Here is a 25,585-nt window from a genome sequence, read left to right on the forward strand (position 1 = left end):
AAAAATACAGAAAACTAACGTTTGACGCCGATGCTACTTTATTTGCCCACTTTCATGATCAAAATGAATGTTTGATAGAATAAAAGAATACCTGACAGTTTTTAATAAGGCAAGTATTACACGCAAGTTTAGATATTAGATTCTTGTACATCTGACAAAAAGTTATATTTCTTAGAGCTTTATCTGGCTTATACAAGATAATTTCCCTGAGATAGTCGACTTGAGGAAAATTCTTAAGAGATCAATATATCGTTACATGGATGGTAAACCTGGAAGCAAAATGTCACAGATGGTGCAGTCTTGCAGGAAAATAAGCAGAGTTTCTCAATCATCAAAGTTGCTTTCTCCTTCAGAGAGAAAATAGAGATGTTCGCCCTTACATCTAGAGGTTACGAGGATCTGTATCAGCCGGTACTTGGTTTATGTAGATCAAGTAGATGATCTAAAAGTGTATTGAAATATAGTAACGAAACATGATGAAATATAGTAACGAAACGTGGTAAACATACAAAAGACTAGTCCTGGATCAGCCAAAATCTAACAGGATGATCGAATAATACACTTGCTTAAGAATATAAAGTAGAAATCAAATCATCAAATTATGTTCATTCAATAGGCTAACTTTAGACCCTGGAAAAATGAAGCCATAAAACTATCTCCCCTAACGATTTCAGATTTGGTTTGTTTGATATGAGCATCAAGGGCAAGCAATGCTTTCCAAAACAAATTTTTTCTATTACTATGACAAATTACTAGGTGTCAGTGGCAGCTTTATTACTTGACTAGGACTGCGAAAATTTTGCAAAATATAGTAGCGAAATGAAGTTCTGTTCTAGCTTGACTAAATGAGGCCTAAAATATAAGTTAATCAGGGATTAAACGGGGTACATCCGGTAGAAACTCGCGCTGACAACTGTCACGCTACCTTGTAATTATGCACTTTAATTTCTGCACTTATCATTGCAAATTGCATGTTTGCCATCAAAACAAGTCCTGTTGATGGCCAGACTTAAACAACGGATGTCGATTTCAAATGAAACTGCAACCTAAAGATCACTCCAAAAGCAAATAGTTTCCTACAGAGAAAGCATATTTGCTATTAGAGAGTTCTTCTAGGTATTTTGTTTTCAAAACAGGGAAGAAAATGAAGCTTTTCATTAAAAAGTTATTGGGGATATCGTAAATTACTAAATGCTTGCATTTTATATGAAAATCTACGTTTATAAGGCAATTGTTATGTACTGTAATTAGTTTTCAGAAGATAGTGTAAACATGGGTCTTTCATATGTTAAAATGTTTAAACTGATTACAAACATCGACCCGAGAATAATGAAATATATTCGTCGTAATACAGATTTGCATGTGGTATAGAAGTTCCTCTATGCGAGCAAAGGTTCACGAGGAGAATAATGGTGTCTTGTAAACTTAATAACATGCCAGTAAGAAACGCGTCATCGTACGTGGCAAGCAGTTATGCTTGTGCTGCTTCAAATATTTCACTGGTAATTCCTACCATTTTGATGAACCTTTCTGTTATTATGGCAGTTGTCAAGCTACACGGAGAGATGGAGCCATACGAGATTTTGATCGCAAATTTAGCATTAACCGATCTCCTTGCAGGGCTGTTTTCAATGCCAAGTCTATTCGTCGAGTCTCTCTATGTTGCGAATTTGAAAGATCCTTGCGATTTCGCCAAATTAACCGTAACAGCTTCTATTGCTCTCGGGCAAGTATCATTCTTTCTTATAACCGCAATAGCAATAGAGAGACACATCAAAGTATTCAGTCCGTTTTTTTACAATTCCAACATCACGTCTCGTCTGCTGGCTAAGTTAGTGATTTGTATGTGGTTTGCTTCTATAGCTATTGTAACTACAAACTTTGTCGCTGACAATGTGTATGTGGCATTTGGAACAGGTTTTGTGACTTGCCTTGTTGGCTCAGTTGTCATATCATTTTGCTATTCTAAAATCCTTCTACGTGCACGGCGCATCCGCCGACAAACTGAAGCAGAAGGAATACGATTTGGTCAAGGGAGGATGACAGAAAAGTACAGGAATCTTCTCTTCATTGGCGGGTTAATATTCATTTCTTTCTTTCTATGTTATTCACCATATGTCGTAAGAAGCCTCTGGAACCTCTTTGGAGTTAAAAACCAATATATGGACTACAGTATATGCTGGGTGTGGTTCTGTATGCTGTTAAACGCATTGGTTAATCCTATAATATCATGCGTTTTCAATCCAAATGTGAAACAAAAGACTACTAAATTATGGACTTGTGTGTTTAGAGGGAGGAATTAGTGGAGGAAAACTGATGCATTTTCCAAACAATTTTGTCTGTTTATTGGCATAAATGATGCTTTGATAATTGGGCTTCTTCAAACATAAAACAGTCAGGAATAGTTTAAAATTTACTAATTGGATACGAACCGTTGGTAACCTGCCTCCTCCTGATTGGTCAATACGTCTTCGGCTATCTGTAACATCAGCTTGTATCAATGACATCTGCTGAAACTCGCCTCACCTGAAATTGAAATGGCAGAGATTTTGTCGTGGTGATTAAGGCGCCCAAAGGGAAACGAAAGGAGAAAGAATAAAATCAGGCTTAAAATTACGGCACGCTTACAAAAACATTATTTTTACCAAGACTTCTACCTAACATTATTGAAGGTTACCTCCTTGGACCCAAATCACTAGGAACTGGAAGGGAAAGAAAAATGTGGTCCGAAATGATTGGCAACCTACTACACATGTAGAAGCATGTGTAGAAGCAACTTGGAAGGAATGAACGTACTGTTGGTCAGGAAACGAGCTACTCGTTTGCTAGGACATTTTGCAACGTCGTTCAGGACATTTTTGAACGTTGTATCTAAGGAACAAGCCATGCACCAATCCAGGCTTCATGAAATTTGATTTAAAATTACTGTTTAAGGTAGTAAATTAACAGCTAAGCCTGTTGAACGCTACTTAATAACAATGAGGTGCATAATTGTAAGCATAACTTGTGATATGAAAAGGTGAGGTGTATAATTGTAAGCATAACTTGTAATATAAAAAGGTGAGGTGTATAATTGTAAGCATAACTTGTAATATGAAAAGGTGAGGTGTATAATTGTAAGCATAACTTGTAATATAAAAAGGTGAGGTGTATAATTGTAAGCATAACTTGTAATATGAAAAGGTAAGGTGCATAATTGTAAGCATAACTTGTAATATAAAAAGGTGAGGTGTATAATTGTAAACATAACCTGTAGTATGAAATGATGCAAAGAATCAAGAAATTGTTAATATGAGGATACCACGAGACAGGGAGGTATATTTTCGTAGACCTCATGCGATGGCAGGTTTCTGAATAAAAATTAGCGCAAAAATAGTTTCTAGTTAGTGATTTTGAAATCCAAATAATCAAATATGCAATGAAATGTCCAGATAGACACAATTTAGAAGAGGGGCTGAGATTTGATCACTTTTTCAGAGAAAGATAAACCATGGTATTCCTGGCCTGGGTTATTGGCGAGTTGTCACAATTTACTACGGGCCGTGCTGATATGGCACTCACTTCACCCTGAACATCAACGGCATTGACGATAGAATCAGTCATAGGCATGACGCTCGATTTTCGGCTGTGAAATGCACCAAAAACGAAGTTAAGTATTAATTAAGAAAGTGCCTTTTGCAAATTGACTGATTGAAATGTTCTTTTATGTTATCAAACAATTGTAGGTTGTGTAAAGCGGGGTCTTTCTTTTTCAAAGCGTTTGAATTTGATGCCATCCTTAGAGTAAGCAGACCGACCAAAAAAGTATTAATGCAATATTCATACGCAATTAGCTTTCACGAAAAAAACCTTTGCCGTCAAACCAGTGCAATATTTCGACCAACAATGTCCAACAACGTTGGACATAAACTGTTGCCTTTTGGCCACCCATATTGGACTCTGTTGATATTGGATGATGCTGGACAATGCTGGGCGATGTTTGACTTTGATATAAAATGATGGATGTTGTTAGATGATGCAGGAACTATTTGATCACCCTGTCTTAGAAAATGACTTTCGCACAAGAGCAGTTGCAAGAAGGCATTGATTTGTTTGGTAAAAGGAAGCTGCACCTAAAGAAGCAAAAATCGAGAGGAAATTGAATGTTATGTTCTCAATTTACTGTGATCTTCCCAATTAGCCCTCCTTCATCCCCTTATATTTATCTGTTATCTAATCCGAAATTTGGAACAGATTCAGAAGAACCATGGAAAGATTCAGAAGAATAAATTTTCACTTCCTTTTCCATCTGTAAACCTTATTCACAGTACAGAAAACTTTCTTAACAACCTGGTCAAACGTTCTTTACATAGTTTACTTTTGTAAACACTTCAAATTTGGTTGAAATTATGGTAAACCTAATAAAACAACAGCCAAATCCCAATTTTGCTAGCTCCTAGAAACTGTGCTTCTACCATTGTAACACAGCGTGTCATTTTGATGTGTTTAGTACAAACTACTAAGTACATTTAGTACATTTTGTTTAGAACACTTTGATTTGATCTCGAATCTGTTTAGTACAAACTACTTTAATTACAAGTTAATTTCATTATAATAGAGTTTTGCCTTGAGCGTATAGGAAAGAAACACACTGTTCAACGCCAACTTCATTATGATTTTGTAGGAAATTTTTATCAATCAGTTTTCTCACAAAAAAGGTTGAAATAGTTAACTTCAAGAGTCAATAACGAACAAGGTAAACAGAATTTTGAAATTTTGTTTGTTCCATATCAACAAAGGCATTCAATATATAGAAAAAATTGGAAGCATAAGCATTTTTAAAGCTCTCCTGGGCAAACACGCAGGAAGAAACTTCAAGCAAAAAATATGCAAGATTAAAAAACAGAGCTATAATTCATTACGAATGCAATGAAAGATTAGTAGCAACAAAACAAGTCGCAGGACTAGAAAATTTAGATTAGCTACCTAAGCAAGGCTCCACCCTGTAAACAAGAATACATTTTCTGCAAAAACTAAAAAAGGAAAGGCATTGTTTTCAAAACAGGTTACTTCAAGGAAGATCCTTAGAGTAATGCAATATTCATAAAGTAATGCAGTATTCTTAAAGAAACTTAGTATCCTCAGGAAACGTGGTTAACTTAAAAAGCACTTTGGTTAGTAGAAAAAAGTTTAGCCATCGTTATTTTGAGGGAGAAATAGTAGCACAGAAGACGTCAGAGAACTACTCTACAAAGATTTGCAAGCACTTACCGCCTAATCTTTTAGCTACATCTAAGCGCGCACGAATTTTAAAGGCATCAGTGTCTGAAGTCGTCCCCATTCACAAACACGATTATTTCGATTTTCTAGACTACACCAATCGAATGAGTATAGACGGTTTTTCTCAGATCTGGTCGAAAAGTTGAGTTGCACAACCTCAAACCTTCATCTGTTTGTTCACTGGAAAAAACTTTGCATAACAAGTTTTGCAAAAATATGATACAACCCGAAGATATATCATATTTTGTTTTGAATACCAAGAAAATATAAGAAAAAAGTTTTCGCAAGACTCAAATACTATAGTTGCGAGAAATTAAGGAAAAATTTCCTGATGCTCTCACAAATAATCTATTGCATCATTACATATTATACATTAGCTCATAATCGATAAAAATATTTTACAAACAATCTGCGACTACTCGCATCCACTGCTACCATTACCTAAGCAGTTATGCAATTATATCAACCTGACTGTAGCCATCACATCGTATTCCGAAATCAGCTGTTAGATGCCTCGTTTGGAACAACCTGTCCTTTGTTGGCTTCATATCTGTCCTCGGTCTTCATATCTTCTTCTTTTGATTGGCTATCTGACCGCAGAATGGCTTCGGGGACTTCCTGAGAGTTATCGTCGTCGTTGTCAAATCTTTTCGATCGATTTGATGATGATTTCTTTGACCCAGGCTTCTTCTGTTTTTGACTGTCACGTTTTTGTTTATTGTTTCGTTCGTGGTTAGATTTGTCTGGGAATCAGAGGAAAGGCAATGATTATCACGCATGCCTAATTAAGCAATACCTGAAGTCACATACAACTACCACCAGGCAGTGTTGAATAGTATTTCTAATAAGAGGAAAAATGATGACATCATAACAATGTATGGTTAGAATTTTTAAAGACCACACAACCTAAAAGAGCGCCATACAAAACTTAGAAAGACGTGGGGGGACACTCTGCTTTTTCCGGTTTTGTGGAGCCCTTGAAGTCTACGTTATTTCTACTGAAAACATCAAAGTCCAATTAAATACAAAAAGGCTCCCCCCCGTTAAACCGAGTACAAACTTCAAATTATAATGATATGATAGAGAGAAATATGTAGCTAATTGGCGGCAAAATAAAGTTTTAAAACAAGTATTTTTTGAATATTTTTTTTTCAGATTGTGTGTACCGTTGTTTGGAACTCATAACTTCTGAAGCAATATTCTCACTACATATTAAAACTAAAAATATGAAAAATAAATCAAACATTTATTGCTTGAAATTTTGTAACCGTATGCGGATTTCACACAAATTGAAAGCGGTGGATGGGATCAAATCTTTCCACGATAGAACGACAAAATCTGCAAATGAGAATTAGCCCTAAAGAAAGGGCTAGACAGAGAATCTACACATTTCCTATATTGTGTCAGCTTCCCATTAAAAGAAACTAAGTACAAAAAGTATTTGAGCTCATCAATGAAATATTAAATTTGATTGGGAAAGCTTTAAGATGCTAGATGGACACTCTTAAATACAACACATGAGATCATTCATGTGACCTTTAGCGATGGGTTGTGAAACATTCAGTATCAATCCGTGATCTTAGGAGATGCGCTGTGAATCATCCAGTATCATTTACGTGACCTTCAGAGGTGGGTTGTGAAACATCCAGTATCATTCACCTGACCTGTGCTCCTTTAGAGATCTATCCCCTATTAGAGTCTTGATACATCAATTATCGGGGAGATAGGGCTAGATAAGGAACTGTAAATTGGCTTAAAGATGACGTATCTGAATCTGGCTAATGAAGATAACTTGTAGTGTTCATAATAACCTTTTGCTGAATCATTTATCAGTGTGATTAAGTTATAAGCCTAATGTTTACTAACATGAGAAAACACGTCGACCTAGATCAGTTTCTCATGATTGTCAAAAACCAATCACCATAATAGAAATAGAAACATCAAATAGTTTCAATCATCCTTCACACAAAACATGATTAGCAGAATCCTACTTTGAGAAACTAGAAGATTAAGCTTCTGAATCCTGGGCAAAAAGTCTATATTTGGGGTTTTGGAAACACGTGTCTGGTTTATGATGAATATCGGAAAGCAATAGAAATCTTTTTGTCTTAATTCTTTGTTAGCTGATGAACACGTTTAACGTTAAGTCGATCAGCTGGTAGACATCCTTTGGTGCCATTACGGAACGTTTTGACTAAAACATAAGAACATCAAGCACGGCCTGGTCAGTCATATCGAATCTGTGCTGGCCTGCTCGCATGGGCAATAGGCCCGCAACTATTTATACATGCTTCATTCAACTTTATTGTAAATAGCATGTACGAAAATTAAAATACTTTCTGGAGATCACACGTAGCGTGAGATCAAGGCTTCAAGTTGCAGAGTTGCAACTTAGAACCGTCCTGTTTTATACACAAAAGCGTATACAGCTTGGCCTATAAGGCGTCAAGCCCTTCATGACAGACTAACAAACATTTTCGGAAATGGTTTCGTGCATTTGAAGCGTGGGTATGCGATAAGGGTTGGGAGTCAATCAATCCAAATAGACATCCTCCGTTTGTCTCTTGGCATTGGAGATAAATAAAAAAATTTAGCATGCCTCACACCTAATCCCCTTCATCATGGTAAAAAGCCAAAGCGTATCATTGAAATGAAAAAAATAGTCAAAGTTTATGTCCCAAACATTCCAAAATAAATTCTGATTGCCAATGAGTCACCCTCCGCAGACATAATCTTTTCTATGCAACTCTCTGACAAGAAAATAGCATTTAAAAAACTAGGCTTTCACTTTCATTCTACTTAGAAATTTGGAGTACGAGCAGCCTGTTTATTTTTTGGTCTTCCAACTTCTGACGTTGACATAGAAAACCTAAAACTAAAACATGCGATTCTGCTATCGGGTGGCATTTACTGGAAAACCCAGACTGTGCAAAAAACTATAATGGCGACATGTCTCGGATTATTGGTAAAGCCCGATCGTCGTCCATTCTAGCAGTTCTGGAATCTATGTACATAAGCATGAAGAGACCGCTACTGTGTAGACAAAAGGAGTTCGTTTTCACCTTAGGACTCCATTGGTAACATTTTAATAGGCAAGCGTCATTGATTGAGCAACCTCAATAGTCATGTGCTCACGTTTCTGATTGGCCTATCTCGATCCAAAACTGGGTATATATATATATATGCTATAATTTCGTTGCAGACTTCTCGTTACAGAGTAAAAATTTTTATGACCTTATTCGTCATAATTCTTCAGTAGTTCCTAAATAGTGACGAGAGACTTCCATGTTAGGTCATTGAAGGTTGAGAGTCTCGTGAATTAATATTTGTGTGCTGATATCAATCCATTTCACCCTCAGTCAAATCGAATCTGCATAAAGCGAGAATACTTAAACGGTCAAAATTTTTTTGCTATGACAAAAACGTAAGTAAAGAGTTCATACCCGAGTTTTGTTCGAAAGAATCACCATTTATACAGACGTCAACAACCTTAGGTCGTTTACTTGCTTGGCTTTCATATCCGTTTTCTTCATACATGCTGTTTTCCCTCTTTAATTCCTTGGATACTTCTTCCTGCTTCGGTGATATTGGTTTTTGTAAATTTTGCTGTTCAGCTTCGAACGCTGGAATCTCCCCCTGTAAAAAAATTGACAACTCCTGAAAAGGGTCAGTACAACCATGCTTTATTGCATTGTCCATGGAGTGAGATAATCAAGGTGTCACTATCTGTAAAAATCTAGAGCAGAAAATGTCCCTCTCTCTGCGGATAATTCTGACGTGTAATGCAAATTTAAGGACAGCATTTCTGATGGTACAGGTACTTTCTATGCAATTAAGCAGGGTAGTGAATTTTCAATATTTTGCCCTGATTCAATATCATTTTTTCTGTGCTTTTAGTTATTGTTGTTTGCTAAAGTAATAATATTTGCCTGTTATGAATACTGTAAGTGCCATTTACAAAGGGAACTCAATGACTTTTTGTCGTTACACTTTGCTGAATGCAGCAAAGATAATTTCCTCGTTGTCTAGTTGTAGGTTCATACCTTGTTATAAAGTACATTATCGAGAAGATTCAATTTCCATGTTTAACACTTTTTTATAAAAACGCTGGTATTATTCCTCCTGTTCTGACAACTTTAAGAAAGTGCCTCTATTTCTCTTGATTTGTTTAAACTTATCTGCTATTTTTATCTTTTATATAAAATTTATATTTCATACTTGAATCTTTTAAAGAGCGTTGCCCTACACTATCAGCTGATTTTCAAGAGGCCATCCGATAAAAAACATTGACTAAAATCTGTAAAATTTAAATTAAAAAGCCATTTAGGTTGATTTAAGTTTATGGCGATGATTTTCACCTTAAAGAAAATAAACCTTCTATATTACCTAAACGAAGTAGTGCTTACCTCTGGATCGTCAATTTCTGGTGCCACTGGCAGAAAGTACAAGTTATCCGCTTCTTCATCTTCATCGCTGAAAAGTTAATTTTGTCCACATTTGGAAATGGCTTTTTGATTTAGAAACATCCACATTTTTGAAGAAAACAATTTTTGAATTTCGTTGCTTTTGAAATTTAAAAAAATCATCAATAATCCGTTAAGCATACAGGTTCGATAATTTTTAGGCTGTTTCTCCTACTGTCACAAGGAGAAATTAACATATAATCAGGTACGTTAAGACCAAAAACCGAGAATCAAGACATTGGTAATATTATTCATTAGAATTCTTCAGAAAGGGCTGTCGATCAATTCCGATCTGAGATCAGTTTATGTAAAATCAAGAACTCCCGATTATTTATTGCTTTAAAAAACAACTAGAGAAGTACTTGAAGAGCTGACAACTTCGTCATACTAAATACAACCCTCTGGAAGAGCAGCATTTTAGACTGTAATTATACTTTGTTTAATTCAACTAATGGATCCATACTCAATTAAGATTGTATTGGGGTAGCTGAAAGGTTGCATTTTGTCTAAAGAAATATTATTATTTATGATAAATCTGAAGACGGAAAGCAGTTGTTTTCTTCGATGGAGACTTCAGTGACGTAAGAGGCTACAGAACGCTGACTAATCAGACACAGCGTCATTCTATAGCCGACAAGTGGCAAGCAACAATAGTTCTGTACATGCATACAGCATGGATTTCGTTTTTCTAACCTTCTTCAACTTTTATTCATTCACGACAAGCGTTCAAAAGGAAGTTTTTAATCAAGATGTGTTGTTAAGAACTATATTAGATGTAAAACATGATAGTTACATTACAAGGGCATTCCACTAAAGCCACATCACGGAACAAACCTAGGTTAGGTGTAAATTTTGCGTTCAGATAAGAACTCTTTCCGTGTCACATAACCTGGCCTTTATTTCAATTCAATTTCTGCCCACATATTCTTTAATCTGATATACACTGGCAGAGATATTATCTATACAAAAAGCTAAAGCAAAATATTATTTATGAAAATTCTTTCTGTAAGAGTATCTAATTGCTGTGAACTAGAAATAGCGAACAGATTTCAACAGTGCGTACAAACTCGCAACCACAACAGTTTGGGATGCATGTGACACATTTTAATCATTGCTGACAGCTGCAGGCGACGCATGCGCAAGTGGTTGATGATTTTTGCAGCACATAATATTATGTTTGCTTCTTCATCGCGCGCAAAAATCTTGCCTTGTGAAAAAGTTGTTGTAACTAAACTATGAAAAACTCGCACAGAACAACGAAAAAAAAATTAAATTCGAATCAGAAGTCATATTTCAGAAAAAGTTCCAATTGCAGCTATTTCTAGAAGGATTTCTGGGGCAAAGTAATTCTGCCAGGTGATTGTTTTCTAGGTTCCCTTATATTAGAGATGCAATTCTAGGTGGAAAATGACGTCAAACCTGCTGCAGTAAAACGGCTTTTCAACGGTAACAACATCAACATCAACATCGTCAATGAGCTGCCTTTCTGTAATGTTCTCGATTTTGTCTTCATCTTCCTTTGAAAATCAATCAAGAAACATCATATAAACTTGATAATAGTCCAAATACTAAGAATAAAAGCCTGCATTGCTCAAATGAAGAAGGGAACGTACTTCTCCCAGATTACAATTTTATCAACTTAATGGTAGGACAATCAAACGAATTGAAGGCTTGAAATGCGTTGCAATATTTAGTTGGTTTAAAAATAATAGTACAAGCTTAAAGTTCTATATTGTAAAAAAAATACAATTATAATTTCAAATTGAGTAGAGTGTGAGGGTATTCTTCACATCAATTTTTCTTTAGTTTAATATATTTTAGCAGTTGCAAATTTCAAATGCGAAGGCTACTTGCCCTTCCATAATTCAAATCTTCCAAATAAAATGTCTGTTATGTAAACGAGTTTAAACTTAGAGCAAAGAGGCTCTTACAATATCGAATTCACTTTCTCTTTCTTCGTATTCAACGTTTTCATCAAGCTCTTTGAAATCTGGAGCAAAAGCTGACCAATTTTCCTACAAAAAAAGGAAAAATCAAGATAAAAAGACACATTGGTTCGTCAATTTTTGAGTGGCATTTTAGTATTTAAAAGAAAAAGACTAAAATCCACCATATTTTTAAGGCAAAATGAACTTATTGGTCATGCAAGCAAGATATGATTCCAACTGTGTTCTATTTAAACGAAAATGTTCTGATTTCAGTGAAGAACTAAGATGCAAAATATGAAATCTTAATTATTTACCACATGCGTTTGAGACCAAATGGATACAAGTCCACTTGCCACTGAGCAGATTATTGGGCGTATAGGGTGCCACTGTGAAAAAGAAAGAGAGATTATGGCATCTACAGGTTAGCGAACGCAAATTTTGATAAAGGATAAAAAGGGCTGGAATATCATGAGGGAAAATGTGTCCTTGTTATAAAAAGAAGTCTTCATTTTTGGCAGCCGCGAAGGATGAAACTAACACAACTAGTCAGCAACATGTTTGTCCGTAGTATCATATGCAGAATAGCGTAACATCATGAAAGGTCACTGTCAAGAGGGAAATTAGGCTCCAGAACTAACTGAAGAAATATCAGCGTGAAAACAGAGACATTAGTGTGACTGAAGAAAAATAAGCAAAAAGCGTCAAAAATAATATCTCTGGCCACAAAGCTACAAATGAAATGAATAAATTCAAGAGTGACTTCAGATGTAATCTCCAAACTGACCACGACATCCAAAAGCAGCTCTCCTTTCGTCCCGTTTAATATTTTGACCAGCGTGCCAGCGCTTCTTTCCCATATGTACAAAGAATGCTGTCTAGATGAGCCTGTATAAAAATATCTTTGGTTAATATTCCAAATTAAAAGAGAGCTGATGACATTTCTAAAGACCACGATGAAGTTTTACACTTCAAAAAGCAATGCCCCAGACATAAAAGAAATCTTAAGTTTCTGAAAATTTAAATGGTAAAAAAAAAACTAAATTTGTACGAATTTTCATAAGTTTATGTCATGAAATTTTTTTGTCGAAAGTTTGAATTATCAAAATTCCTCAGTTAGTTTAATCATGAAGGAAAATTTAATGCCCGCCTTTGTCATAAAGTGAACCTTCATTATTATTATTATTATGAGTAATATGCTGAACCTTGCTTTGGTTGCCCTGTGCAACAATTGTTTTGTTATGCTTTGTTATATTAATAAGGGTGTTATGGAATTTAAGAGAGTTGTGTTTTGGGATTCGAATATGAAAGTAAACGAAGTGTCTTCTATATGAATTGGCCTACGGAATTAAGAGAATATAACATTGGCGACGAGGATAAAACCATAATAACATAGCATATGTTATGAAGGATGGCTTTCAGTCTAAATCTACACCCACTTCCTGAATTTGATCCAGATATTGAAGTTGGTGCTAGTCTTTCTACGAGATGGCGACAATGGCTTCGTGATTTCGACACATATATTCTTGCCAGTGGTATAAGAGATCTTGGACGCAAACGAGCCATTTTACTTCATCAAGCAGGTTCCCGAGTTCGCGAAATTTTCAGCCAGATTCCTGATACAGGCGCTGCCGCTGATTATGAACTGGCTCGTGATAAACTCACTGCATATTTCGAGCCTCAAACAAACCGTCGGTATGAAGTGTACAAGTTTCGCCAAACTCGCCAGGAACAAGGGGAGACCTTAGATCATTTTCACACACGGCTCCGACATCTTTCTGTCAATTGTACCTTTACGGATACCGACTTCGAAATCGAGGAACAAATAATTGTTGGAGGCATTTCTAACAAAATTAGAAGAAAAGCGTTACGTGACCCAGACTATTCGCTAAAAGATATGTTACTTGATGGCAGAAGGGATGAAATGAGCGAATTCCAAGCGAAGGAAATTGAGTCAAAAGAAGACATGCAACAATACACTCATCGGTTTACGGCTTCAAACAAGGCAGGTAAACAAAAATTGACTGTACCCCCGAAATGTGGAAGCTGTGGTGGTGCACGACACCCAAAGGATCAATGCCCAGCGTATGGCAAAACATGCCATAAATGTGCAAAATCGAATCATTTTGCAGCTGTATGTCGGAGTGCAGCTCAGGACAAGAGACCGAAATCCGGTAGGCCAAACAAACCTCAACGTTTCTCAGTCAAGCCATTGAATTATTCGACACAGTCTAGCGACGATGAATACGTTTACACAATACAACAGAAATCCACAGGGTGTCCTACAACAACAATTTCTATTGCGGGAAAGCCAATATCAATAATGATTGATACCGGCGCCTCCATCAACGTGTTGGACAACACAGCCTTTCAACAATTAGAGGGAATTGAATTACGTCCAACCAAGGTCAAGGCATTTGCCTTCAGTTCAAAACAGCCCGTCTGTTTCAAAGGAAAATTTGAAGCTCTTGTCGAAACAAAGCAAAAATATTGTGTCTCAACATTCTACGTTGTGAGCAGCAAAGATTCAGGATGTCTGCTATCCATGGCTACCGCACAGGAGTTAGGACTTATCAGCTTGAATCTAAGTGCAATTAAGCCCGTTGATGTAACAGATGAGAAACTTTCAACTTTGCTGGATAAATATCGTGATGTATTCAAAGGTTTAGGAAAACTCAGAGACACTGAAGTGCAGCTCAACATTAATCAAGAGGTTATACCAAAGGCTCAACCCCCAAGGAGAATCCCATTTCACATTCGTCAGAAAGTACAGGACGCTGTGAAGGAGCTTCAAAGACAGGATATCATAGAGCCAGTACCTGAAAATCAGCCAACACCATGGGTCTCACCCATCGTTGCTGTTCCGAAGAAAGATGGTTCAGTGCGAATTTGTGTGGACATGAGGATGGCTAACCAAGCCATAGACAGGGTTAGATATCCTATACCCACAGTGAATGATATAAGCCTAGAGCTTAATGGTTCGAAGTACTTCACAAAGCTGGACCTGTCACAAGCGTATCACCAACTACCTCTTGCAGAGGAATCGAGGTATATCACAACATTTTCCACACATTGCGGTTTATATCGTTACAAAAGATTAGCATATGGAATTAATGCTAGCGCTGAAATCTTCCAACACTCGCTTCAGCAAAATCTTCAGGGCATCAAGGGTGTGCAGAACATAGCAGATGACATAATTATTTTCGGTGTCAACAAGGAAGAGCATGACATCGCCCTTGAGAAATGTTTGCGACGTCTACAAGAAAAGGGATTCACGTTAAATGCGAACAAATGCAAATTCTTGCAACCCACATTAGACTTCTTTGGACAGATATTCTCCGAAAAAGGGACTCGCCCAGATCCAAAAAGAATTCAGGATTTGCAAAACGCTTCAATTCCCAAAAATGCAAGTGAAGTGAGAAGTTTGTTGGGAATGGCTAATTATAGCTCCAAATACATCCCAAATTATTCAACAATTACAGCTCCATTGAGAGATCTTATCAAGAAGAACTCGATCTTTTCGTGGAAAAAGGAACATCACAATGCGTTTGAACAGGTAAAACGAGCGCTTACCTCTTCACCAGTTATGGGATACTTTGATATAAACAAATCTACTAGTCTGACAGTTGATGCCAGTCCTGTAGGCATTTCAGCCATCTTATCGCAAAGCTCAAAAGAAAAAAAGGACCATCAAGTAATTGCATATGCTAGTAGGTCCTTAACAGATGTGGAAAGTCGTTATTCCCAGACGGAAAAGGAAGCTTTGAGCATAGTATGGGGCATTGAACATTTCCATTTGTTTTTATATGGTCAACCTTTCACACTTGTCACAGACCATAAGCCTCTAGAGATCATATACGGATCGCCAAGCTCTAAGACATCAGCCAGGATAGAAAGATGGGTTTTACGCTTGCAGCCATATCAGTTTACAATTAAATATAAACCTGGCAAAGAGAACGCTGCGGACTACCTATCTCGCCATCCATCTGCTAAAACATCAAAAGAAACAGAGTTCACTGAGGAATACATAAAGTTCGTAACTTCTAATGCAGTTCCTAAGACAATGAGTCTGCATGAGATTGGTAAAGAAACCAATAGCGACAAAGAACTCCAGAAACTTCGCGCCGCTATTCGCTCAGGTGCGTGGGAATCGGTCGATTTGTCATATCGAGCAATCAAAGAAGAACTTTCGATCGGTGCTCAGAATATTATTCTTAGAGGCTCAAGAATAGTCATTCCTCTATCTTTACGCCAAAAGGCAATTGACATCGCGCATGAAAGTCATCAGGGACTGTCCAAAACAAAAGCTATGATCAGAGAGAAAGTGTGGTTCCCAAAAATAGATGACTTAGTTAAAGCAACGATTGATTCTTGCCTTGCTTGTCAAGCAACAGGTAAAGAAAACAGACCAGAGCCATTGCAATTGAGTGAATTACCAACAAAACCATGGGAGAAACTACACATAGACTATTATGGACCACTGCCAACAGGTGACTATCTGGTAGTCATTATTGATCGTTACTCGCGTTTCCCAGAAGTAGAAGTTGTTTCCTCTACAAAAGCTTCAACACTTATACCTAAACTAGATCGTATCTTTGCTGTGCATGGAATTCCCGACAAGATACAGACGGATAATGGCCCTCCTTTCAATGGAGATGAATTCAAGCGTTATTTACACATATTGGGAATAAAACATGACCGAAGTACTCCAAAATGGCCACAAGCAAACGGAGAGGTCGAACGTTTCAACCAGCCGCTAGGCAAAGTTATTCAAGCAGCGATCGTGGAAGGAAAACCGTGGAAGCAAGAATTACAAAGGTTTCTTCTACAATATCGCACAACACCGCACTCTACTACGAAAGTTCCACCGTGCGAACTTTTGTTCAACAGACAAATTCGTGGAAAGTTCCCAATACTGAAACGGAAAAGTATTATAAACAAGCACAAGATCGCTCGAGAAAATGAAGAGAAGTCACAGAAATATCAGAAGATGTATATTGACAAGAAGAGACACGCGAAAGAAAGTGATATAGCAATAGGAGATACGGTACTCGTGAAACAACAGTATAAGAACAAGTTCTCATCAAGATTTGATAAAGCCCCATACAAAGTTATCCAACGTAAAGGGACGATGATTACCGCAGAGAACAAAACAAGACGTATCACAAGAAATGTGTCACATTTCAAGAAATTCCCTGCTAGAGTAGATCAGCATGAAGAGTTCGACAGTGATATAGAACAAGAGTTGAACAAAGAAGGAAATCAAGCAGAACGCGAACACAGACTTGGAAATAACGCACGCCGTCAATCAACAAGAGTAAGGAGTCAACCGGTGAGATATGGTGATCCGATACCATCAAGATTTATTCGCTGATTTTTAAAAAGGGGAAGTGATGTCATAAAGTGAACCTTCATTATTATTATTATTATGAGTAATATGCTGAACCTTGCTTTGGTTGCCCTGTGCAACAATTGTTTTGTTATGCTTTGTTATATTAATAAGGGTGTTATGGAATTTAAGAGAGTTGTGTTTTGGGATTCGAATATGAAAGTAAACGAAGTGTCTTCTATATGAATTGGCCTACGGAATTAAGAGAATATAACAGCCTTAAAAAAAATTGACAAACAAGACAGTCGCATTGTTCGGGTTTGAATGCATCCATCAAAATATTTATAAGATTTGAAACATCAAATTCAGTTTTTTAACTTTATTAAGAGTCACAGAAGAAGGGGTATGAACTCGAAAATCCAATGCTTGCCAGTTATTTATAAAAAACCCCAGCAGAACATTTATATGCACTTTTACCTGCAACTATATAATCACCATCACCAGAAAAACAGCATTTCTTCCAAAGAGTTCTGGAAAAGCACAAATTGCAATGAAAGAATGGAGTTACATTTCAAATACGTAGGAGACACAATCTTGCTATGTTGGAAGTATGCTTTTGGAATAACTTTGTTTCGAAGTGCTCAGTTGTAGCACCCGTAAAGTGAGGCAGTAACGAAAACGAGGCTCGTAGAGTAAGTCTAGAACTTTATAACATAGTGACTCTAAACAGAAGGAATTTCTAGGAACTTCTAGAAGAGAAGTATTCAAAACTAATACAATTCGTTCCTTTTACAAAATATCTAAATCTTTTCGAGAAAAAAGATTTTCTGCTCAATCGAGAAAAATGAAATCAGGAAACATTTAGTGAAAAAACATTTCTGAATTAACATAATTGACTCAATAATGGAATGAACTCGTCAAATTGACTCAATAATGGAATAGGCTCGACAGGTTAACAATAACTTGGTTGTCTGACCTGTTCACCAAATCTTGTAATTTTTGAATTGGCTCTGGTTCTGTTGTCTCGTTACATTTCAAAACCATCTCTCGATCGAAAACACGTATCACACGGTCTTGCGAATTCACTAAAAACGAGCTGCAATAAACAGAAACGGCAGTAAAGATCTTGGAAAAGTAAAATCAACGAAATAACACTGAGCTAAAACATAGGCTCGAATGTACTGTACTGTACTGTACTGTACTGTACTGTACTGTACTGTACTGCACTGCACTGCACTGCACTGCACTGCACTGCACTGCATTGCACTGCACTGCACTGCACTGCACTATACAGTACAGATCCTTATGTACAAACAATTATATACAATAATGCACAATTATGTACTATAATGTACGAAAATAGAACGGTACCTTCCTCGCCTTGAAAATTCGATAGATTTAATGGCAGTATTTGCACTTGTTGCACTTGCACTGCATCGAAATGAGGCTATTACCTAGAATAAACACACAATTGCCGTTAAAAACTTTAAAATGACATTTAAAAAAGTAGAAATCAAATAGTTTACAGGTTACACAAAGCATTCCCATTCTCTACAACCTAAAAGCAATCAAAAGCAGACATTCGTGAACAGCAAGCCCAATAAAAATCCGGGATGCCACCAAAGCAATAGGTTCTAGCTGGGGCGACAATAGCATGCAACAACAGCAAAAGGAGCGCAGATTGGTGACAAATTTTTAATGTTTGGCGCCATTTCCACACGGAAAGAAAAATAGGCCTGGTTGCTCGAACAATGAAACTGAAAGGAAATCTTAGTTCTAGTTCTGTGAACCTTACGGTGACTATTCTGAGAAAAGGTGGGAGCGTATGTAATTTCTGGAACGGGCTGGTAAATGGGGAATATATAGCTAAAAACTGGGCATCTTCAAAAGCCTTTTTGAGCTACGTGCATCCTTAGTTGTCAAATCTCAAGTAAGAATCTTGATAAAATTAAAAATTGATACAACTTTGAGGCAGAAATTAGCTTTTCAGCTATCAGGACCATGTAGTAAAGGAAATTGCTTAAACAGATTGCACAAGATTCTATAGTGAAACCTTTGCATAATTCGGTGTTTATTAGTACTTAATGATTCAACTTTAACGCAGAGATACTTATTTCACAATCACCAAGATTTTGCATTCAACTTTTACGACAAACAAATAACTACCGACGGCTTCTCCACAGCATAAGGGTGTCCCAGCCCAACCCAACCCAACCCAACCCAACCCAACCCAACCCAACCCAACCCAACCCAACCCAACCCAACCCAACCCAACCCAACCCAACCCAACCCAACCCAACCCAACCCAACCCAACCCAACAGCAACCCAAACTTTGGCACACCCCTGAAGATTACACAGTCACTAATATCAACATACCTCAAGAGTAGCAGTATCTACAACTGATATCTGTAAGAGAACAAAAACATGCAAGCTAAAAATAGCCAACTATATACAGCGGAACCCCGTTAATACGGCCACCGACGGGCCACCAAAAATTGGCCGTATCAACAGGGTGGCCGTATTAACGAGGAAGGGTTAAATTTTGGAGTCTAAGGGGTAGAAATTAATAATAGCATCCTAACGAACTTTTCTTTTAAATCTACATCTGGAAATGTAGATAAAGTTATAATAAAACATGTTAAATAACTAGTCCACAAACAAAACGAAACGGAAGTCCTAGGTACTTGGGCCTTAATCAACAAATCATGTTCATGATTTTGGAAAAAAATCGGTGACTTTTGACTGGTTCTGTCTGCGTTCCAGCCAATAATTTTTATTGCGAGCAATCACACCTAGAAGGGCGTCTGCTGTGTCATTGTTTCCTTTTGATTCGAGGAAACATAATACATCTTCAAGGCAAGATGTTGCCTCACGGTACAAATAGCCGTATTAACGGGGTGGAATTATAAAGAATCCGGCTGTTTGAGATCGCAAAATGTGGCCGCTGGCCGTATTAACGGGAGGCCGTATTAACGGGTTTTTTATGAGACTATGTGTGGCCGTTTTACCGGGCTAAACAAATGTGGGCGTAATAACGAGGTGGCCGTATTAACGAAGTGGCCGTAAGGCGGGGTCCACTGTAATTAGTAGAAAGTAGACTTTATTGCCAAACAACAAATACCCACTGAGAGGAAAATGTTCCCCACAAAAAAATGTAACTACAGATACAAGTATAGTTGGATCAAAGTAGAAAAAATTTGAAAGATTGAAACGTCCATATTTAGGGGACCACCGTGATTTAAAATGTGTTTGTGGCGATCAGAGGTAAAGATGCAAAAATCAGTAGAGAAGATTGATATTTCTTCACTGGAACATATTTCTTTTGGTTTTTCACAAGACAGTATTAGTGTGCAGGGAAAAATTAAAAATTCACGGAGCAAATCTAAATAAATATTTCAAAAGCATACCGAAACACATTCATGAATTAATATTGTATCACATTTGGCAGACAGCCAAAATAACAATTCTAAAGTATCAAATTCAAAAGAGAACAAACCTTTCCCTTTGCATTTCCTGTGAATATATACTCTCCTTTTCTGTCAAACGCAGCAACTATGTTTTGTTCACACTGCAAAAACAAATGGTTTAAGACCAACATCTAGTTTGTTTACTTCTATGGAAATATTTAAGCAATCGACCAACTACAATCCCGGACAAAAATGGTGAGATAAAATGAATTTTTTTTAATTTTCCTCTTTACTTTGCCCATGTAAATTCGAATCCCCTACTTTCACCCCAAATCAATGTTGGATTTGTAGTTAAATCATTTTTGCTTCAAAATCATGCATTCAACATTGAAAATGCGGATAAATTGAAAACTTGTAAAATTATCATAAATATTTACCTACTGAAAGATTCTGGCAGTAAAATTTGTTAGAATATGAACATTTAAATGGATAACACACAATCTTGCAACATTAAAGTTCCACAAGGTTCACCATTGAGCTCACTTTTTAAAGAAAACGAGTCGTTTTTGATAGTTTTTATGACACAATTCTGTATGCATTGAGACTGTTAGACAGACACAATGCATACAAATTGTATGTATGATACAATACTTTCGAACCTTCAGTTTCTGATTTTCAACTTGCTAAGTAAAGCAGCTTTTCAGCCATGCTTGCAGGACTTATAATTTTGGCAGTAGAGTTCATGTAGTGAGAATTAAAATTTCCTTGCTGCTTTGGAAATATATTAACCAAATTTTCTTCCAATAACACATGCAAAGAATTTTGCAACTTTTATTCTCTTCTTTGCTGTTCACTTTGCATGAAAAAACTAAGTTCTTGATCAAACATTTCAATTTATTACTAGCATTGGGTTTTTAGCTATCAAAGATTTTAAAGAGTTATCAAAGATATTATCTGTATTTGTTTTGTTGGGACTGCACAATACTTTTGTATTCTGGAATATTGAGGAAAAACTTGCTGTTATCAGCATTTCCAGAAAAATGATTAATCTAGCAAACAACAAAGAAAACTACCATTCATTCTTTCAAGCACCAAAATGATTATTTGAACATAATTTTAAAGTGAAATCTTTATCATTTAGTTTTGTTTGCATTGACATAAAAACATCAAAGGTACTATACCTCCTTGATATGGCTTACTTAATAGTTTGATAGGAAATTCAATTCTACATACAAAGTTAATAAAGTTACATTAGTAGTACCAAATTGATTACACAATACCCAATACCAATATAGGCTTCTTATTATATCTATAAATTAGGTTGTACATATTCATATCACATACCTCTCCTCCAACTGGAAGTACATGATTTTCTCCATCAATTTCAACTAATACAGGCTGATGTTTCATTGGACAAACAAGGAATTTTTTACTAAAACGAAACATGAAAAAACGATATAGTGGACCAATAAGTTGTTAAAAATGTAAAAGGTACTTTTAAAAAGGAAATTTTTTATAAAATAGACAATTACAAAGCTACCCTTAAGCCCAATGCAAACTTAAAAATTTACCATAGTTTATTAATTGCTTATGTCACATATAAAAATTGATCATCTCTTTACTGACATTGCTTCTTCAATGTCTGCAGTACCACTTTGCAGTTAAAGAATGAAGAATCAAATCTTACTTATTGCGGGGATGGAATTGAACTTTGTGGATTGCTGATGGAAATCTGTATCTATGTTCACAATCACCAGAGAGGACATCCCAAACAGCTACATTCCAGTCTGTAGAAGCACTCAGTAATTTTTTTCCATTACGACTCCAACTGCAATGTAACATTTACCATATTTTTTAGCCAAATAATTGAAAATTCATAGAAGGAATGTGATAGAAATACCAAGTGCATAATCAAACAAGGTGACACAAGAAACATGATGTGCAGACTTTCTCATTTGATTATAGTAAGCAGGAGACAGATCACATGTCAAGTATATAGCATTTGATTAATTAAGGATACAAGTTTAAACAATTAATAATCTAAACATATTTCCATAAAATTTCCAATACCAGAAAACCACATTATGACATCTAGTTCATGCCTCCTATTTGACTCCATTTTATTGAAATTTTCAGGACTTGTTTTAATTTTTGCAAATATATCTCAACTGCTGTTTTCAAATTATACAGGTCTGGTCATTCGTAATATACAAGACTTTTACATGGGGAACAACTAGTAATCTCCAGGAGGGCAATTTGTAGGTGAATATGAATAGAAACAAAGGAAAAAATAGATTTCAAGAAGAGCAATTTGTTTTTTAGAGCAATTTAGGAGAACAATATGTACCTCCTCTGTAGCATTTGAAAAAAGCATAGAAGGGGGGGGGGGGGGGGAGCCAGAGCTCTCCTCAAATTGCTAGGCCTGAATAAATTAGGCTAAAATTTACAGCTGACTGTTTGAGGTTTTTGTGATTTTCTTTACTTAACACTGAATATATTTATTTTCTTCCTCTTCTTTAATTTGTCACTTTCACATGCATCATTGCTAAAAGCCCTTAATACTTGAGGTCAAACTGCTTGAATAATTGATTTTTGAATCATTGGCAAATAAAATACAGATGGTAGCCCAGATACAGAATGTTTGAGCAAATAATAATTCCACAACTCAAAAAATTTTGGTGCATAAAGAGGCATCAAAAGCGTGGCTGGGAGCCTCAAACAACTATGCATGCACAAATCAGGGTTAAGGGAGGTGAGAAGATTTATATGAATTTAATAGGTGGCAGTCTGAGACATAGATAGAGGGGGTCCAAGGGGGATCACCCCCTGTAAAGCTAAAGAGTACTTTATTAGAAAAAATTTCTGGTCTTGTCAAAAATATAAATGGTTGACCATTTTTCATCTAAGTACTACGTGGGAAAGAATTTTAAAGGTGAATATAATGATTTCTTCCATTGTTTGAATCAGAATGGCAATCCCTTAAAATAAGGTAAAGTAGTAATACTTAAAACTGCCTTTATTGGGGAAGAAAACCTGAAATCGTTCATGTCCTGTTGAAATTCAGATCTGGCAAGAATACGTGCAAGAGCAAAACTGAATTCAATCAATACATAACAGATTACAGTTCCTGGTCAGAAATACTCGAGCTATTGTCAGAATTGTAAAATATGTCAGAATTATATTGCTTTCAGGGAACAATTATGTTTTGACAGGAAATCAGTTATTACACTTAATATGCTAATTGGCGACTTAGCTGAAAGAGGAGAAGCTAAGTTGAAAGAAGCACATAGCCAAAAGCCAAACATCACTTCCAAAATTTGGAAAAATCAAATTGTGGCCAAAAGTGCTAATCAAATAACAAGGGAAAAGATTAACCATTATGTGACCATGGGAAATTGATGTTAACAGAAAACTGCAAAAACACCTGTTTGCCCGTGTGATGAAAAGCACAGTTAGTACATTTAATTTGCATGTGTGCAGGTGGGTGCGATCACACGGGCTAAACAAAAAGACTGGCTTATTATATTTTTGCTGGAAAATCTAAATTTCTAGCCCCTTCTTTTGAATCTTCCTATCTATGCTGCTGATGGAATTGAATACAATATTCAAGATTTGTTATTAAAAAATCTTATGACTTCTTGAACAAATGCAGAAACAAACAAACCTCACTGAGCATACAGGATGCACATGTGCATTATAAACTTTTGCAATTCCTCTAGTTAAAAAGTCCCAGACAACCAGGCGCCCATCATTGCAGCCAACAGCCAAGAGAGAGCCAGTTCTGTTGAAAGCACAAGTTAAAGCAGCACTTATTGAGTCAAGGGTACCATCAAATTCCTGTAATAAAGATGCCAATATGGTAACATTTTCATTGAAGATTAAAAACAATTGTAGAAACAAAGAACTAAATTCAGAAATTTATATGGTAATAAAAACAGAAGGATATCATTAATTAAAAACTCACCTCAGGATAACTTTGACCAAATGATTCTGCAAAATGAAAATTTAGACCCATCAGACCGACAAAAATGTGTTACATGATAAAGAAGTTTGATCACTTACTTTAGCTGACATAGATAATCTTAACTGCAAGAAACTTGTTTTATGCACATTAGAACATTTCCAGTAACTGTGATACTGGTATGAAATTCACTCTCAGATTTATGTGATAACATATGGGCAAGCAGAAATTAAATTTTGTTTATTTAATTTGAGCTAGTTTTAAAACAAAAGTAGTTGAATTCAGGCTAATATGGAACGCTCCATTTTAAAAAGTTCGCATTCTAGAGGCCACATAATTTTCCAGCACACCTACTTCATTTGTCAACACTCTTTGTATGGAAGTGTTACAACCACAGTTTAAGGTATCGTAAAATGGAAAAATGCAGGTTATAGTGCAGTTTCGCACCTCTTGGAAGCTGGTTCGTATCTAAACCTTTACGTATGGTTTGTATGAGATTTCATTGAAAGTTTGGAATAAAAATATGCACTGCTCACAACCAGCTTATACTCAATACCTACTATTTTGGCGCCAATTGTAAAAAAGCTAAATATTCTTTTACTTTCTAAAACAAATATAACTTACGTATGAGCTCAAGGTCCGTCATTTTCTTGACCTTCAAAACTTAACAGTAGAATAACAGAATTCACCTTCCAAACACAAACAATTCACTCTATATTTAAGCCTTTAAAGATTTTGTTGTAGTTGTTGCACACCTGGCCGGGCATCTTCCCATAACGAGGTCATTTCATAATGGATTCCAACTTGTAAACATGTCTTATGTTATGGATCAGGTTCGGTATAGGACACCTAGGTATGAAACTAGCTAGAGGACAGAGTTACAAGAAAAATGGCAGTGTTGTTGCAATATTATTGTCTAGCCAAAATTTGAATAGCTTTAGCAAACGCAGAATAAATTCCAGGGCTTTTTTACGAGAAAAATATTGGGAAATTTGTTAAGGCAAAAAAATTGAAGTAGAAATCTTTCTTGATTTCTTAGTACTTTTGTAACTGCATGAACAGTGGTGAAACATACCAATTAATTTATGGGAAAGGGTATATATTTGATATTTTGGCAAAACAGTAGTCTTCTTTGCACCTTTATTTGCGCATAGGCAATTCGGTTATTAACTTTCGAAACCATTGGCGAGCACTTCATTTTAAGCAAGGGTACATCAGTCATAGAAAAAACAATGACGAC

The 25,585-nt window shown here is 36.2% G+C and overlaps 1 protein-coding gene across 2 annotated transcripts; it reads right to left on the reverse strand.

Moving 5' to 3' along the window:
* Positions 1-2,003: 2,003 nt before the first annotated feature.
* LOC148957640 (retinoblastoma-binding protein 5 homolog) lies at positions 2,004-25,476 on the reverse strand. Of its 2 annotated transcripts, XR_016145162.1 has the most exons (18): positions 24,970-25,476; positions 24,349-24,374; positions 24,049-24,221; positions 22,072-22,212; positions 21,729-21,816; positions 20,474-20,545; positions 19,354-19,383; positions 18,348-18,430; positions 17,953-18,072; positions 17,454-17,506; positions 12,435-12,535; positions 11,965-12,036; positions 11,654-11,737; positions 11,142-11,239; positions 9,666-9,732; positions 8,703-8,895; positions 5,701-6,002; positions 2,004-2,526 (listed from the first exon to the last, which is right to left on the reverse strand). XR_016145162.1 is itself a non-coding variant. In XM_089114823.1 (17 exons), exons 1-17 carry the CDS (start codon positions 24,989-24,991, stop codon positions 5,758-5,760), a joined length of 1,668 nt encoding a protein of 555 aa, XP_088970949.1. In that variant the 5' UTR covers positions 24,992-25,475; the 3' UTR covers positions 2,547-5,757. The 2 variants fall into 2 exon arrangements, 1 of the variants encoding a protein (XP_088970949.1); XM_089114823.1 differs by lacking the exon at positions 2,004-2,526 and having other exon boundaries at positions 2,547-6,002; positions 24,970-25,475.
* Positions 25,477-25,585: the final 109 nt, after the last annotated feature.

The sequence above is a fragment of the Rhopilema esculentum genome, chromosome 21, assembly GCF_057945365.1.
Source record: "Rhopilema esculentum isolate cy_ngs chromosome 21, ASM5794536v1, whole genome shotgun sequence".
Lineage (NCBI taxonomy): Eukaryota > Metazoa > Cnidaria > Scyphozoa > Rhizostomeae > Rhizostomatidae > Rhopilema > Rhopilema esculentum.

Bases quoted from the DNA above. Each gene is read 5' to 3' on its own strand.
- LOC148957640 (XM_089114823.1), bottom strand. From the start codon at position 24,991: ATGACGGACCTTGAGCTCATAC. The intron at 22,213-24,048 runs GTTTGTTTGTTT...GTTACATTGCAG, and splicing joins CATCCTGTATGCTCAGTGAG to TTGGAGTCGTAATGGAAAAA. The intron at 18,431-19,353 runs GTATGTTGATAT...TGTTTATTCTAG, and splicing joins TAGATACTGCTACTCTTGAG to GTAATAGCCTCATTTCGATG.